The 16,150-nt window shown below is 37.1% G+C and overlaps 2 protein-coding genes across 4 annotated transcripts in view; one reads left to right on the top strand and one right to left on the bottom strand.

Moving 5' to 3' along the window:
* The window catches only part of TCP11L1 (t-complex 11 like 1), a 58,442-nt gene that overhangs the window by 33,976 nt on the left and 8,316 nt on the right, over positions 1 to 16,150 (top strand). The window lies entirely within an intron of this gene.
* CSTF3 (cleavage stimulation factor subunit 3) overlaps positions 6,199 to 16,150 on the bottom strand; it is a 70,624-nt gene continuing 60,672 nt past the window's right edge. Inside the window, exons 16-21 of the mRNA XM_090262905.1 lie at positions 14,634 to 14,703; positions 12,889 to 13,084; positions 10,127 to 10,280; positions 9,333 to 9,427; positions 8,101 to 8,161; positions 6,199 to 7,675 (exon numbers count right to left, since the gene is read on the bottom strand). Coding sequence (XP_090119031.1) covers positions 7,473 to 7,675; positions 8,101 to 8,161; positions 9,333 to 9,427; positions 10,127 to 10,280; positions 12,889 to 13,084; positions 14,634 to 14,703 — 779 coding nt within the window. The 3' untranslated portion in view covers positions 6,199 to 7,472. The remainder of the gene's footprint in view (positions 7,676 to 8,100; positions 8,162 to 9,332; positions 9,428 to 10,126; positions 10,281 to 12,888; positions 13,085 to 14,633; positions 14,704 to 16,150) is intronic.

Genomic DNA, 16,150 nt, shown 5'->3' with positions numbered 1-16,150 from the left:
TAAGGCCGCTCCATGAAGAATGGGAATCATAGCATATCTAAGACATAGAAACAAACACAAAGAAGCAGCCAAAATGGGGAGACAAAGAAACAGACCCCAAATGAAATAATAGGAATTTCAAAAAAAGAGGTAAATGAAATGGAGGCAAGCAATTTATCAGATACAGAGTTCAAAATAATGGTTATAAGAATGTTCAACAGCATGAAAAAGGACCTAGAAACCATAAAAAAAGGACCATTCCAAAGTGAAGAATACAATATCTGAAATGAAGACTACACTGGAAAGAATAAACAGGTTGGCTGAAGAAGAGGATCAAATCAGTAATTTAGAAGACAAGGGAGAAAAGAAACAATCAGAGCACAAAAAGAAAAAAAAAATTAAACGAGATTAGTAACATCTTCATCATAGGGGTACCAAAAGCTGAAGACAGAGAGCAAGGGATAGAGAACCTATTTGAAGAAATAATGACTGAAAGCTTCCCTAACCTGGTGAAGGAATAAGACACATAAGTCCAGGAAATGCAGAGTCCCAAACAAGATGGACCCAAAGAGGCCCACACCAAGACACATCATAATTAAAACGGCAAAGGTTAAAGACAGAGAACTTAAAAGCTGCAAGGGAAAGTCAGTTACCTACAAGGGAGCTCCCATAAGACTGTCAGCTGATTTCTCAATGGAAACATTTCAGGCCAGAAAGGATTGGCATGAAATATTCAAAGTGATGAAAAGCAAAGACCTACAACCAAGACTATCCAGCAAGAATATAATTTAGAACTGAAGTAGAAATAAAGAGCGTCCAGACAAGAAAAAGCTAAAGGAGTTTGTTACCACCGTACCAGTACTAAAGAAATGTTAAAGGGCCTGTTTGGAAAAGGAGAAGGAGAAGAAAATAGAAGAGAGGAACATAGTTAAAAGAATAAAATGGCAATAAATACATACCTATCAGTAATCACTTTGAATGTAAATGGTTTAACCCTTGAGTGGTCATGTAGGTGACAATAGTCATCCATGCAAAATAATCATCAGTTTTAGTCCAATGTCGACATGGCAACGATGCGTGCGCTCATATTACTAATCTTTGAAAGGTGTTGCATCACCTGAGTTCCGGCCAAGTGCCTAAGCCGTGCAGTTTACCCAGAATTCTGCGACAGAGAGATTTGGATGGAACACGTCATCCATGCGACCTCTCCATTCAGAAGCACGACCACTGCAGGGTTAAGTGCTCCTATCAAGACCCATAGATGTATGTTGTCTATAAGTGAACCACCTCAGAACAAAAGATACACACAGACCAGAAGCAGAGGATCGAAAAAGATATATCATGTAAATGGAAAGGGGAAAAAAGCCAGGGTATCAATACTTATATCTGACAAAATAGACTTTAAAACCAAGGCTATAATAAGAGACAAAGACAGACACCACATAATGATAAAGGGAGCAATCCAACATAGGAGCACCTAATATGTAAAGCAAACCTTGATGGACATAAAGGGAGAGATTGACTAATACAGTCACAGTAGGGGATTTTAACACTCCATTGACATCAATGGCTAGATCTCCCAGGCAAAAAATTAACAAGGAAGCAGCAGCCTTAAATTACACACTACATCAGATGGATTCAACTGATATCTTCAGAGGATTTCATCCCAAAGCAGCAGAATATACATTCTTTAAGTGGGCGTGGAACGTTTTCTAGGATAAACCATGCATTAGGACAAACAAGTCTCAATAAACTTAAGGAGACTGAAATTATATTAAGCATCTCTCTGACCATAATGGTATGAAACTAGAAATTGATCACAAGAAAAAAAACCTGAAAAACACACAAAGCCAGAAAAACCAAATTACTTATTACTAAACAATGGATGGGTTAACAATGAGACTAAGGAAGAAATTAAAAGATGCCTTGAAACAAAAGCAGCGAGGGACAGGGTTGCATGTGGCCAGAGGAACATTGACCCCATAGACCATGTGGTAAAACCAGACTTCAGAGGAGTGAAGAGTTATATTTGGGGGGCATGCAATTTCTCCAAGTACATGTTACATGTTTTATTGTTTTTTTTTTTTTTTATTGCAGTCAGAACTGTATGTTGCATTATGTGGTGAGAAGTCATTTTCTTAAAGTTTAGACTCAAGGAACAAATCTTCTCTGGTTTTATTGGAAAGGGATCAAAGTTCAGTAAGTAGAACTTAAAAGAACAAAATCTCATCTTTTGTAGTGTATTCACTGAGGTCACTTCCGGAATCGGGTCTGTAGTTAAGGTTGCCGTGTGGCAGCTGTGTTATGGGTGGGCTGTGTGGCATTAGCTTCAAGCCCGAGCTCCCTGGGGCAGCACTCCTTTGCCTGCCTCAGCCTCCGAGTGTTTGAGGTTTGCTTCTCTCCCCCTCCGAGGATGAAAGAGAGCAACTTTACCCCACATACACTTCCTATAGTTACTCTTTCTAAATCTCAAAAATTCTTTTTGCTTTCTTTTGTAAGAGTTAACTCACAAGGTTTGTGAACCCTCATAAGTTCCTAAATTGACGCAGGTAAGTTTGCTTGAAATCTTAATGCATATTATATAACGGAGCTTCACACACTCATGACCACCCCACCTCACTTTTCCCTGATGGACTTCTTTTTACAAGTTGCAAAAGCCAAGTGTGAAGGAGGCAAAGTTCAGAAACAATATTTATATTGACTCATTTTGTTGTTGCTCTTTGAAGATAACGTGAGCTAATTTTCTTCCTGGAATCTCACAGGATTATCACTAAGCACCAGGAAAATCCACTTGGTTCATTTAATCACTCAGGAAATGCTTATTAAGCATCTCCTTGTAACTCCTCCCTACAGCTCTCCAGCTCTCCAAGACAAAATATCCTATGGCATATAAATTATCCTTCATAATTAACTTGATTCTAATTACTACATGCAGATTGGATTGGACATGATCTCCTGCCTAATGGGTTTGTGGAAACAGTATCAGACCCACACTGATAGGCTGTCTTACCAATTAAATGCAGCAGGCAGGTGTATAAGAAGGTTTTCCCTGTGAAGAAAAGTTATTCATAAGCTGACATATCAGGTATACAAGGTGCAGATACTGTCAGCAGTCCTGTTCTCGTGGCAGTGCTTATCTTCATTTCTCCAAGCCTTCAAGGTCCTGGGAAGAGAGAGGGCTACTGCCACCAGTTTTCTTGGTGAATTTCAAAGGGAATAGGTGTTTGCTGTTTGATTTCCAGTGACCTTTTGGCATGCCCTGATTTACATGTATAACATTTATATTTTTATATTTGGAGGCAGGACAGTAGAGTGGAAAGATGGGGAGCTGTCAAGAAACCAGTGTTCTAATCCCATTACTGTTATACTAGCTAGGGCAAATCGGGACCCATTCCCTACACCTGTCAAGTAAAAGGACTACACTTGACTTTAAAGCTCCTTCCCAGTTCTGACATTCTGTGATGCATCTGACTTGAGTAGCAATAGGCTGCAGTAGGAGTGTGCACAAAGCTCCCGATTCAGAGGAAGGTGTAGGTCTGAGTCTTTCCTCTGTTGCCTTCTCACTGGTTTCATGATATTGGCCAGTCTCCTTAGGGCCTTAGGGCCTCAGTATTTTCATCTGTAAGATGGTAACATTGACTAATGCACACTTCCTGTGAACATTAAATTTGATAATGGATATTAGAATGCTTTGTACATGAAAAAGGACTATAAATTGCTTTATTAACAACAAAGGCGAGCGTATAACCCTCTACCTGTAGATGCACATCTATTATTGTAGATTTGACTGTTGGTGCCCACCGCTCTTCTGTCAAGTCCATTTCATAGGCTTACAGGGAAGGTTTTCCTCCTTTCCTATGCCAAGACTTATTCCATTTCACCATCTCTTCTGTACTAGAGCTGCAATCTTACCTTTTCTTAGTTCCCAACATTCACTTTCACTCATGATTGCTCCCCATCTCCACCTGTATATTATTATTTATTATTTGAACAAATGAATGACAATGGTAGTGGATGATGGGCTATGACACGCATTTAAAGGCGTTATCTCATTGAAATATAATCTAAATAAACTGCAATGTTTGCAGTTGTGAAGTTAAATTGGATTTTGTATTATAAAAGTATTTCTAACAGATAGCCCTTTATTCATAGTATTTAAAGCAACTTGTGATAGAGAAGGGGAAAGCCTTTGAGCCCAATAAGCTCCATTACCCCATTAAATGTTCACTGATACTTTCAGAAATAGCTCAAGTCCTAGAAAATAAGCATCAGAAACTTAACAGGCACAATTTTACTTTAAACTGCCCCTAGTATGAGTTTCTGTTAAACCTGACTATGTTGCCTTCTGAACCATAACTAATCTATAGGCCCAGTTTGATGATCATTTAGTTTTGAAATCAGATGTGTCTGGAGTTAGTAGCAAGAGTCCGATTTCACCATTTTTAGGTTTGTCTTACCTGAACTAAACATTGCAAACTTTTAAGTACAACTTCCGACATAAAATTGAAGTAACACTTTTTTTTCCCCCTTTCCTCATTCATGTTGCCTCTGCTTTTTAAAGTACTGTGTCCTTATGATGAGTAGAACTTTGGTGAAGGCTCAGACAGGGAAGAAAATTTAGTAAGCTTCTTAATTGTTTTTCTTGACTTTTATTCCCAAAACTTGGTAAACTGACACTTCTGTTGAATATTTAAGATTTTACTTAAATCAGTAACATGGTACCTGTTTTGTTCTTGGTGTGAATTATCTTTCAAAACTTAAGAAATTTTTATTTAAAAATAGTTTTACTTGCTGAATGTCATAGTCAAGGAAGAACTACCAACTTTAATGAAGTTTATTTTCGGAACTGAAATGTAAAAAAACAAAATTTAGGAACATGGTAATTGTACTTTCACTACTATGTAAATGAACTCTTAGTTTTACATACTAAGGCTGATGGAGGGTTACAGAATTACCAAATAAATTTGTAATCATTTACCAAGGTCAAAATGCTGACAGAGTGGTGTATTTTCTCATTCTTTTCCAGTGGTATAATTTGGTTGTTCAGTTTTACATTTACCAGGTAGTTATGACCTTTTACTTTAAGTGTGGTAACATAGATAAAACCTTGTTTGAAATTTACTGCTATAGGCCAGAGTTTGACTGATTTTTGTTTAGAAGGACTTTAGTCCTTAAGTTTTATCCAGTTCTAGAGTTGTAGGGATATTGTCATTGTTTTTATTAAAAGGAAAAATATGGATTTTTTGGGAAATTTCTCTGGGTCTACCAGTACAGATACGAGTCCTTGGACATGCAGGACTGGCTATGCCATGGTCTGCACTTTAGATTTCCAAAAGTAAGTTGAGATTTCTAACATCATGCCACTGTTCAGCTATGTTCACAAAGGAATTGTCAAATATTCAGAATGATGTTAACTAAAAATTTATATGTCTCTAGCAGTCCAAACATTAGAAAATGTTTTTTTTTCTAACAAGAAATAAATAGTCCTTTTCATGTTTAAATGTCAGCTCATTTCTAGGGAAAAATATCTTAGAAACAAATGTGTAGGAGCAGTTATAACACACATAGTATTTAGTGGCACTTTTCACCTAGGCAAGTAGAGGTGTATGTTTGCTCTGTATTAGAATGCTTAAACAAACAAACAAAAAAAAACCTCATGCACATACATGTCACTTGTTTTTGTCATTCATGGGAACACTATTACAGACCATTATAGGTATTTGAATCCATTTTGTCTTCTTCAAAACACTACCCAAAGAGAGCCCTTCAGGAGATTCCCTACCTCTATATTCTATTTTAAGACCTATGCTATATGGTACAACCTGTGCCTTTCAGATTGTTTTGTTGATGACCATGATAAAAAACCCCACACAGCCTGAAAATGAACTTGAGGATAACAAAATCTGAATGAGAACCAGCTGAGTTTGTTTTTGAGGCAGTTTTAGCTTTAATGGGAAAAAACAGTAGACATGTGCTTGTTATCAACTTAGATAAATATAATCTTGCTACATAGAAGTTTATATAAGAAATGACTTGATAACCTTTATTCCATTTTAAGTTTTAAATTTAACGTTGTATATAAATACTTGGATCAGATTTTAAAATATAAGGTTAATATTTAATGAATTTGAATTCAAATTCTAAATTGTGTACCCAATATGTAAATAGTTTCTTTATAGCCATAGTATTTTCCTCATATTTTTTCCTGATTTTTTTGCTTTTATCTTGAATCATAACCCTTAGGCTCAACTAATTTTCTGTATAGATTTTCTAGAAATGAGTCGAGAGGAGGTAATGTAACTAATGAAGAGCAAAACCTAATGCTTTGGATTTACTTGCATGACAAGTTTATGCTCACTGTAACTAAATTTGGTTAATTGCCTATAGCTTTTTTTAGAGCTATCTATGTTTTAGCTCATGAACTGAGCACTGAGCACCTTCTGAAATAATTGATGTCAGAACAAAACAGTGGACGGTTAAGAGTTCCCACAAATTGCTTTTAAGAGAGATGATGATAAAATATGCCAGTCTGCCTCAGGTTAACTGCGGAAGGTGCATCCTTTTTTTCCCCTAAAACATTTAATTTGCCTTTTAAAAATGGATCCCTCCTGTTTTTAGTTAGTACCAAAAAAGATCAGGGAGGACATGCAGTTAAACACAGTAAATATGACTCTTCATTGTATTGTTGACATTTATTTTTAAATTTATTTTGATTTTAGAGAAAGAGGAAAATGGGGGGCGGGGGAGGAGGGGATAGACAGACATCAATTTGTTGTTCTGCTTATTGACAAATTCACTGGTTGATTCTTATATGTGCCCTGACCAGAGATCGAACTCGCAACCTTGGCATATTGAGATGACACTAAGCAACTGAGCTGCCTGGCCAAAGCTGACATTTATTTTAAACTGTATTGGCTGAATAATATAAAATAAGTTAGCTATTTTAAATAAATTCTAAATGAAACCAGGAGAAGAAGGCAAGACATTTTTGAGATCCTTTTATTTTTTAAAGGATTGTTTTAAAATTTTAAACTACAAAACAGATCCCATACATTCTGCCATAAATAAAAACAAAACAATAAGGCAGGACTCTACATAAGCAAACAGAGAATTGTTTTCAGAAAAATGTGATAAAATGCTTTACAATCATAAGCCATCCAGTTTTTAAAATAAAACTGTTGAAAACTCACAAGTCTTCAAGCGGCACATACAAGACACCCTTGAAGAGGGAACAAAATGTGGTTCTGCCATTTTGTACTGTTCTCACATTTCTGAAAACCTAATTTTGCTCAGAGCAGAAGTCTGTTCCATATCAAAATTCACACAGGTCGGTTTACTTTCTCAAGAACCATATGATAGAGGCACCAATGACAATACAACTTTGTTTCCAAGAACCTTGTAACAAAGCATTGTCTCTTTTAAACATATGACTTAAGAGGCAAAAGGGAATCCTGGATAACAGTTTTCTTTCAGAGGCAGGTTCTGAGCCCGTTTCACCGAATTCGCTTCTGCTGCCGTGCTCTATAAATGTCATGAACGGGAGGGACCACAGCTCCCTTTTCCTCATCTTCGTCTGAATCCTCGTTGGGCCTTTTGATGGCCTTGGTGAGTACTGCGTTACTTTCCACAGGGCCATTGCCTTCCACAGCCAGCTCTGGGGCCCCGCCAGTAATGATCCTCACAGCTTCCTCAACAGCTATTGAAACAAAACAAAAAGGACTTTTGGAACACACTGAAAATTACACTGCTATGAAAGAATATGTATGTACTACTTTGGGTCCTTTATAGTTATAACGTCATAGCTACTGTTAGAAAAGCATGGGATAATACTACTGACACTAAATAATTAAAGGAAAAGAAAAAAGCTGCTCTTAAAATTAATAACATTATTTTCATAAGCCAAGTCTAATAATACATGTTCACATGAATAAAAAAGATAAGCTTTTATGATTTTTACTTCGTGAAATTAGAATAGAAGCCTCTGTGCCAGGGAAGGTTTCTTTGTACGTCTACAAGATGACTAGCAGGTTTTGGACACTTCAGTGGCAGAGTAACGGTCTCTCCTGCATAGGCGACAATAATGTGAATTCCAGTCTGAGAAGAGGCGCTTTCATCACTTACTATTTGGTATCTTGCATCTTCGGAAAATTTCCATCAGTTCATCCACTTGTACAAAAGGACCCTATTTTGATATAAAGAAATTTTGAGTTTTAAAATTAAAAAAAAAAATAAATTTTTTCAATTTGTTGATTTTTAGAAAGAGAGAAGAAGAGGGGTAGGGGAGAAATATCAGTTTGTTGTTCCACTTGTTTATGCATTCATGGTTGCTTCTTGTCTGTGCCCCGACCAGGGATCAAACCTGCAACCTTGTCATATCAAGATGATGTTCTCACCAACTGAGCTACCTGGCCAGGGCACAGTTGACATTCAATATGTTAGTTTCACGTGTACTGCATAGTGGTTAGACATAACTTATGAGGTGATTGCCCTGTGCCCTGTCCCCCCAATAAGTCAACGACCTAGACCTGGCATCATATTCCCTTTGCTGTAGTTTACATCCTCGTGACTATTCTGTAACTGCAATGTGTACTTCTTAATCCCTTCGTCTTTTTCATCCACCCCTCACATTTGGCAACCATCCATTTGTTTGCTGCAGCTACATGTTTATTTTATTCATTTATTTTGTTTTTTACATTCCACATATACGTGAAATCTTATGGTATATTTCTCTGTCTGATTTATTTCACTTAGCATAATACCCTCTAGGTTCATCAGTGTTGTCACAAATAGCAAGATTTCTTCTTTTTTTTTTTTTTTTTTTTTTATGGCTGAGTGGTATTCTACTATATGTGTGTATCATATCTCCTTTATCCAGTTATCTATTAATGGACATTTAGGTTGCTTTCATATCTTGGTTATTGTAAATAATGCTGCAGTGAACACAGGGGTGCATATATCTTAGTCTTTGAATTGAAATAGGATTGCTGGATCATATTGTAGTTCTATTTTTAATTTTTTGAGGAACCTCCATACTGTTTTCCATAGTGGCTCTATCAGCCTGCATTCCTACCAACAGTGCACAAGGGTTCCCTTTTCTCCACATCCTCATCAATACTTGTTGTGTGTTGATTTATTAATAGCAGCTCTTTTAACACGTGTGAGGTAATACCTCATTGTCGCTTTTAATTTGCATTTCCCTGATGATTAGTGCCATTGACACAAATAAATTTTAGTCCCCAATAATATGACAAGTTAAAATAGCACTACTTTATGTTTCCCATGATACAAGAGAAAAAGCAAACAGGTACTGTAACTCATAGAGCAAGTATCTATCATGAAAATTGTGAACTAACCTGGAAACAGATAGGAGGAGGGAGAAGTTTCATTAAAACAACAGCCGCAGGTGGTACTGGAAATACTCCACCAGGCACAGGGTGTAAACCTGGAGCTATAAGAAAAAGAAAAGTAGGAATCGGATGGGATGGAAGAATTTCTGTACATTTAAGAGCTAAAATTAGTCATCTGCACATAAAGATGTTCTATGTCTATGTTGCTTTGTTTTGGACATTTCAAGCTGTTTAATGTTTTAAAGTTTTACTGAACTCAAGAGGGTTACAGTGAGAGCCGTCTCAACCCCACGGTCACTGGGAGGCGGAAGAGTAAACAAGTGACTTGACATAAGACTACCCAGGGTCTAAAGTCCATTTTTGTCAAACACCATTTCTGAGCCTCACAAGTGAGTCATATGTTCAGCAATACTGTTTAAAGTCAGTTATTCAACAACATACTTAATCACAAGGGCCTGGTTCAAATGGGATCCAGAGGGACTACTGCCCATTAGCAAGCATAACACCAAATAACATCACTGCAGTAAGTTTCCAGCCATACAGGTAGGTACTCTGTATGTAGCAGCATTTCTGAAAACTGTCTAAGTATCACTGCCAAAAAGGGTTAACTAGAATCTGGGTCACTGAGTATTTTTTTTTTTTTCTTTAAGACATTCTTAACATAGTTCAAAGATTACAGTTGGAGTCACTTGTCATAGTGACCCCTGTCTAATAAAAAACCTACAATGGAAAGGTCACGTTACGTTGCCCCCCCACACCTCTGGATTTAAATCAGTACTGGATCTAAAGTCATGGCTTACGTGCTAAATGTCGTGGCTGAAATGGAATCATCTGCTGAGTATCTGGTTTAGGGTACTCTGGTTTTCTATCCACTTCATCTTTCAGAACAGGTACTATAGAAGGAGCTACAACTGGGTCTGGAATTATAGCTGCTAGCTTAGCACGGGAGACATCCTGAAAATGCAGAACAGAAGAATCCTAAACCTGAAAAAGGGACTTACAGAGTATAATTGTGCAGTTCTACAATCTTGAGGATACACTGAATAATTGGGTAAAAACCACAGAAAGAGAATGGAGAGGAATAAGCAAGAACTTGATGATGGTAAAGACTGTTAAATACTCAACAAGGAAAGCTAAAAAACTAAAGATTTGGTATTTTATAACCTTACCCAACCCCAGTTAAGAATCATTTAGACACAGTGTTGCCAGGTAGGACTTTTGTCAGGTACAAGCTTTTGCAGGTAAACACCAAGTAGAGTGAAGTAATTTGGAAGAAAATCTGCAAATTTTTAGAATATTTTTCTGACACTTCCATTGGAATTGAACATCTCTCAGTTTACGTGAGGAAGCTAGATTAAGTGAGGATCTGCTTCATGAAAGCTAAAATAAAGTGTATTATTGATTATACTAGTTAGTAAGATTTTGCTAATGAAATAAAAATTTATTCCCAACATACAATTCTAGGAAAAAGGAACACTTATTGACCAGCCACTATGTGTCAGACAGTTTTAGCCATTTATTCCTTCTTTGATGAGGCCAATAGGAACATCTCCATGTCAGAGAAGGGACGGAAGCCCAAAGAGGCTCTGCGGTTTACTGCCAAGGTCAGACAGCCATGAAGTAGAGAGACGGTTGGAAGCACGGGCCTCTGACTGCAAACCTCCCACAGTCCTCATTTCAGCGTCCTGGCGGAGCCCCACCGGGGCTGAGAACAACTCTCCAAAGGGAGCAACACATCTACCTCTTTGCAGAGACCTGCCCCAGAGACGATCCTCTGCCGCCGGCTACCTGTGTCAATCTGCCTGTCTAGAACCAAAAGAGCCCATTTTGCCACCGTCAAGAGACATAAGAGCACTTCACTTCCTCAAAATTTGTTCAAATGCAGTTGTTGGCAAATTAAATTACCAGGCCTGTTGGGCATTACTTTTTCCTCACATTCCCCTCACACTACACACACAGAAGCACATTAATCTTTCCAAAGTAAACGAGTAGAAAGTGATATAAGATGGAAAATTCATACTCAAGACATGGTTCTACTTAGAAATAGCTCTTTATTTTCATTATTAACTTCTTTAATTTCCATTTTCATCTTGGCAAAGATGAAGTAGCCTTTCACATAAATCCACAGTCTAAAATGTCTTTTGTTTTTCATCAAGAAATAGTTAAACTAGAAGCACCACCTGCCCAGCCCAGAGCAGTAACCCTTTAGTTTAGAATAGGAATCTGGGACTGGCAGAGAACTGGAGCTTCCATTAATAAAAATATCTAAAGTTTAATTATGGCTGATTTTTCTCAAATATTTCAACCTGGCTTGGACAGCAAGACGGTGAGACCCAGGCCACAAGAGGGCGGTGAGAGGGAGACCGATGGCCAGGAATACCCTAATGCTGGTTATATTTTAGTTATGTGCTGCCGAAGCGAGCACTAATGTTGGTTATATTAAAGGGACCAGTCTAGAACTTTTCCCTTTGACTTTCCATCTTGGTCCTTGTTAACATGACAGAGAAAAGTCAAGAAAGAATAGAACAACGGTTTTCTCAGCAAGGGCTACTTCTGGGGCTGCATAAACATTAATCCTTCCTCCTGGTCCTAACAGGTTCAGGTAGCCAGATTTGTTTTCTTATGACTCGGTCTACATAGGGGAATTCCATTCCTAGATAAGCTGATTTCCTCAAGGGCTCCCCTGAAAAAACACTGTTTTAAAGATACCCCTTAAGGAAACTGACTGATTTACCAAGCTGTAATATTTCTTCATTGTACCTACAAATATGTAACAGGAACATTTGGTTTAAGATCTGTCAAAATACATTCATGAGTTTTTTTAAAGATTTTATTTATTCATTTAATAATTAAAGAGAGGGGTTAGAGAAGGAGAGAAACATTGATTGCCTCTCATATATGCCCCCAACTGGGGACCAAACCTGCAACCCAGGCATGTGCCCTGATCGGGAATCAAACGGGCAACCTTCTGGTTTGCAAGGGCCATTCATCAGTTTTAAGAGCTATTGGGGAAACAAGAATGTAATACCTAAGATGACATTCAGGCTTTTTTTTTTTTTCTTCTCTCCCATACCTCCATCTGCCCACCAGACATAAGGCATTGACAATTTCAGGGAAAGAATGAAAGCATTTGTTGTATCTCATTTTAATTCTCATTTTGTTCAGTATTTTTGATACTCAATGTTTCACAAACCCAAGGGAAGTCCTCCAACTCTTGTTTCCTTTCATTTTTTTATCCTCACCCAAGAACACTCTTTTCACTGCTTTTAGAGGGGAAGGGAGAAAGAATGAAAGAAACATCCAGTGAGAGAGAAACATCAATTGATTGCCTTCTCATCTGCACCCCAACCAAGGTACACCCTCCACTACCTGAGTATGTGCCCTGGCTAGGAACTGAACCCGCCCACAACCTTTCTATCTATGGGGTGACGCTCCAACCAGCTGAGCAAATCTACTCTAAAATTAGATTAATTTCTACTTCAGAACTTAGAGTGAAGTTTATCCATGAGATATTCTAAGGAAAAGTAAGGACACGACACACATCTTGATCCTAAGTACATACCTTATAACCAAGAGCTTTTAGTTCACTAGCAGAGCAAGGATATAGATCCATGAACTTGTATCTATCAACCAGTAAAGCTGTTTCTTTTCCTTCATACTCTTCTTTGAACGCTGTAAACCGTCTTTTCTCCACTTTGAGTATACTAGCTAGATCACCAATATTACTTTCAAAAGCTAGAAAGCGGGCCCATATTTCTCTGTAGGAAAATAATCAATACTTAATTATTCTGGGTTTGGGACAGGGAGTCCATTTATTAAAAAGCCTTAAGTTCCCCCTCTTCCTTTTTAAAAGTATGTCTTTTTTATTATAAAAATTTCCAAACTATAGAAAAATAGAATAGTGTAACAAATACAGTATTCCCTCACTTATCACGGATATTATGTTCTAGACCCCCCCCCCACTATAGGTGAAAATCCGCAAAGTAGGAACCTTACATTTATTTTAGTATTTATATATATTTTAAGGCTTTATAAACCCTTCCCACACACTTATAAACCATTCCCAGTCCCTTATTAACCTTTTCCACACTTTTATAAACACTACTTATGTTCTTAAAACATATTCTACACTCTTAAACCTACATAACGTTAACAACATACATATACATACAGTACCACAAAATCCCACAATATAGCGAAAAATCCGCAATAAATAATTAAATATAATATTTTTAAAAATCCCGCGATACAGTAAGGCTATGATAAGTGAACCGCAACATAGAGAGGGACTACTGTATATCATTACCTACATTTTAATCAGTGTTAATATTTGCCATACTTTTGCTTAAGTATTTAAAGTAAATTATAGACATAAAATTTCACTCTGAATACTTCTGTTTTAAAACCCTTTTGTGAGCTTTTACTCATTTAGCATACCTTCCTATTCTTTGTGGTTAATAGGAGAGATAATTTACCCTGGAAAATGTAAACTCTAGGGAAAGAATAAAAAAAGAATCTGGATAGATTTCCAGTTTCTCCTGAATAACATGGCCTCACCATTTTGTTGAGTTGCATGTATTATAATATAGGCTACATTCTCCATTCAACATATGAATAAAAATATAAAGGCTCTCTATTTTTTCCGATTAACATGGATCACTGGAAATCAACTTATGCTTCACTACTATTCTAACAGCCAAAATTAATTTTCTGGGATTCTACTTAAGTGTCATTAAGCACCGTTGTACTTAAGTAATATACCGAGTGCCTATCACAAAAGTCCTACGTTGGTAGATATTACTGTTACTTGAGGAGAGTAAGGATTGGCAAGGTTATGAGATCTGCCCAAGGCATAGCTGGCTAAGCTAGAATTTGAACCCGAGACTCCAAAGCCTTACTATTTCCAGTGTATCACCATTTCACATCGTATCTGTTTGTGTCAAACAAACTTTCAACCTGTAAGAATCTGTGTTCTCAAGTAAGGGAGGTAAAAATTTCAGAACACTTCTCTAATTTGTTCACGTCGATTTCTAGGAATATAGTAAACTAGAAAGATATATTAAAATAGTCAATAAGTTGCTAAGGCATCTCTCAAAATAATTCTTATCAGTATACAAAAACTAAAATATAATTATCTTAAACAGGTATGAAAACACTGTAGGCAGGCATTTGTAAGTTAAGCTTTGAGAGAGAAGGGAAATTTCTCCCAGAACATATACTCAACAAGCAAATGTTCATTCCATGGCTCACAATTCAAGTATACATGCCACACTGGCACTTGACCACCGAGTTGTCACAGTGGCTTACCCAGACTTCTCAGGAGGAAGGCTTCCAGATGTTAAGACTCGTTCAAACAAAACTCGGGTATTATTGTCCTCTAGGATAAAGGAAGAGTTTTAAAAAATAGTTTAAAAAAAAAATTTTTTTTTCCCAATTCAACAGTACATTTGCACATGCATTATCTTGTTTAATACTCACAAAAATCCTATGCAGAAAGGTAACTATTATCATGCTCAATTTTTATAGAGAGAAAACTTGAAGTTCAAAAACTCAAGAGTAGATTTGGCTCACTGTTACTGAGTGAGAGAGCTCTAACTAGACGTCTGGTCTTTTTATCTATAGTTCAATCCTCCTTAATGTACTGCAGTTGTAATGTAAAACTGTAACAGTGGGATATCTGAGTCCAGCATCCCATTTGCCTTTTAAAAATAATGAAAATTACATATCTGCCTGACATTAGAAGTGTCAAGACTACTGATATTTTTTAAATGCATTGAATGTGAAAGATGGCAAGTTCAAATTTATATATACTTGAGTTTCTTATTTTGCAGCACCAGTACTACTCTATGTTTAAGTTTAAAATCTTGTATGGGTACAATAATATCTATACTGGTAAATAAATATGCAAATGAAAATGAATTAAGAATGGTCACTGGAGAAGTATTTGAGATCTTGCTCCCTGGCATATGTCATCAGTCTGGCTCAACTAAACTCCTATAAAAATTCTACAAAAGAATGGTCAGTAGAGCCTTGACTGGTGTGGCTCAGTGGATTGAGTGCCAGCCTGCAAACCAAAAGGTTACGGGTTCGATTACCAGTCAGGGCACATGCCTGGGTTGTGGGCCAGGTCCCCAAGTTGGGGACTTGCGAGAAGCAACAGATCTATGTTTCTCTTCCTTTCTCCCTCCCTTCCCCTCTCTCTGAAAATAAATAAATAATTTAAAAACAGAGCCCTGGCTGGTGTGGCTCAGTGGATTGAGCACCAGCCTGTGAACCAAAAGGTCACTGGTTCAGTTCCCAGTCAGGGCACATGCCTGGGTTGTGGGCCAGGTCCCAGGTTGGGTGGGGGTGTGCAAGAGGCAACCGATCGATGTTTCTCTTGCACAGTGATGTTTCTCTCCCTCTCTTTCTCCCTCTGTCTCACTTTTTAGAGTTTAGTCTTTTTCCAGAGTGCAGAATCACTAAGCTGAAATACAAAATCATATTTAAGTTTTATTCTTTTTCTACTATAAGGTATATAAAATGCTATACATTTTCTGAAACTATCATTTCATTGATATATACCTGAGATACCTAAAATTATGTAATCATTTATATAGTATATAATTATATATTGCTTTCTTAAATCAATTTTTATGAGATAATTTTTAATCAAAAAATTACATATCCTTGACTGTGGGTAACTGGACTAAATGAGACCTATACATGTACATATGAAACTCCTCGCTGAGTGCCTGGTGTAAGGCAGAAACACAATAGAGGATGGCCATTATTCATATCCCTACAGAACAAGAGAAATAGAAAAAATGATGCTAAATAAACAT

This window comes from Furipterus horrens, unplaced genomic scaffold, assembly GCF_987537825.1.
Source record: "Furipterus horrens unplaced genomic scaffold, mFurHor1.1.pri manual_scaffold_2, whole genome shotgun sequence".
In the NCBI taxonomy this organism is placed as follows: Eukaryota; Metazoa; Chordata; class Mammalia; order Chiroptera; family Furipteridae; genus Furipterus; species Furipterus horrens.
This window is presented reverse-complemented; position numbering and strand designations above follow the sequence as displayed.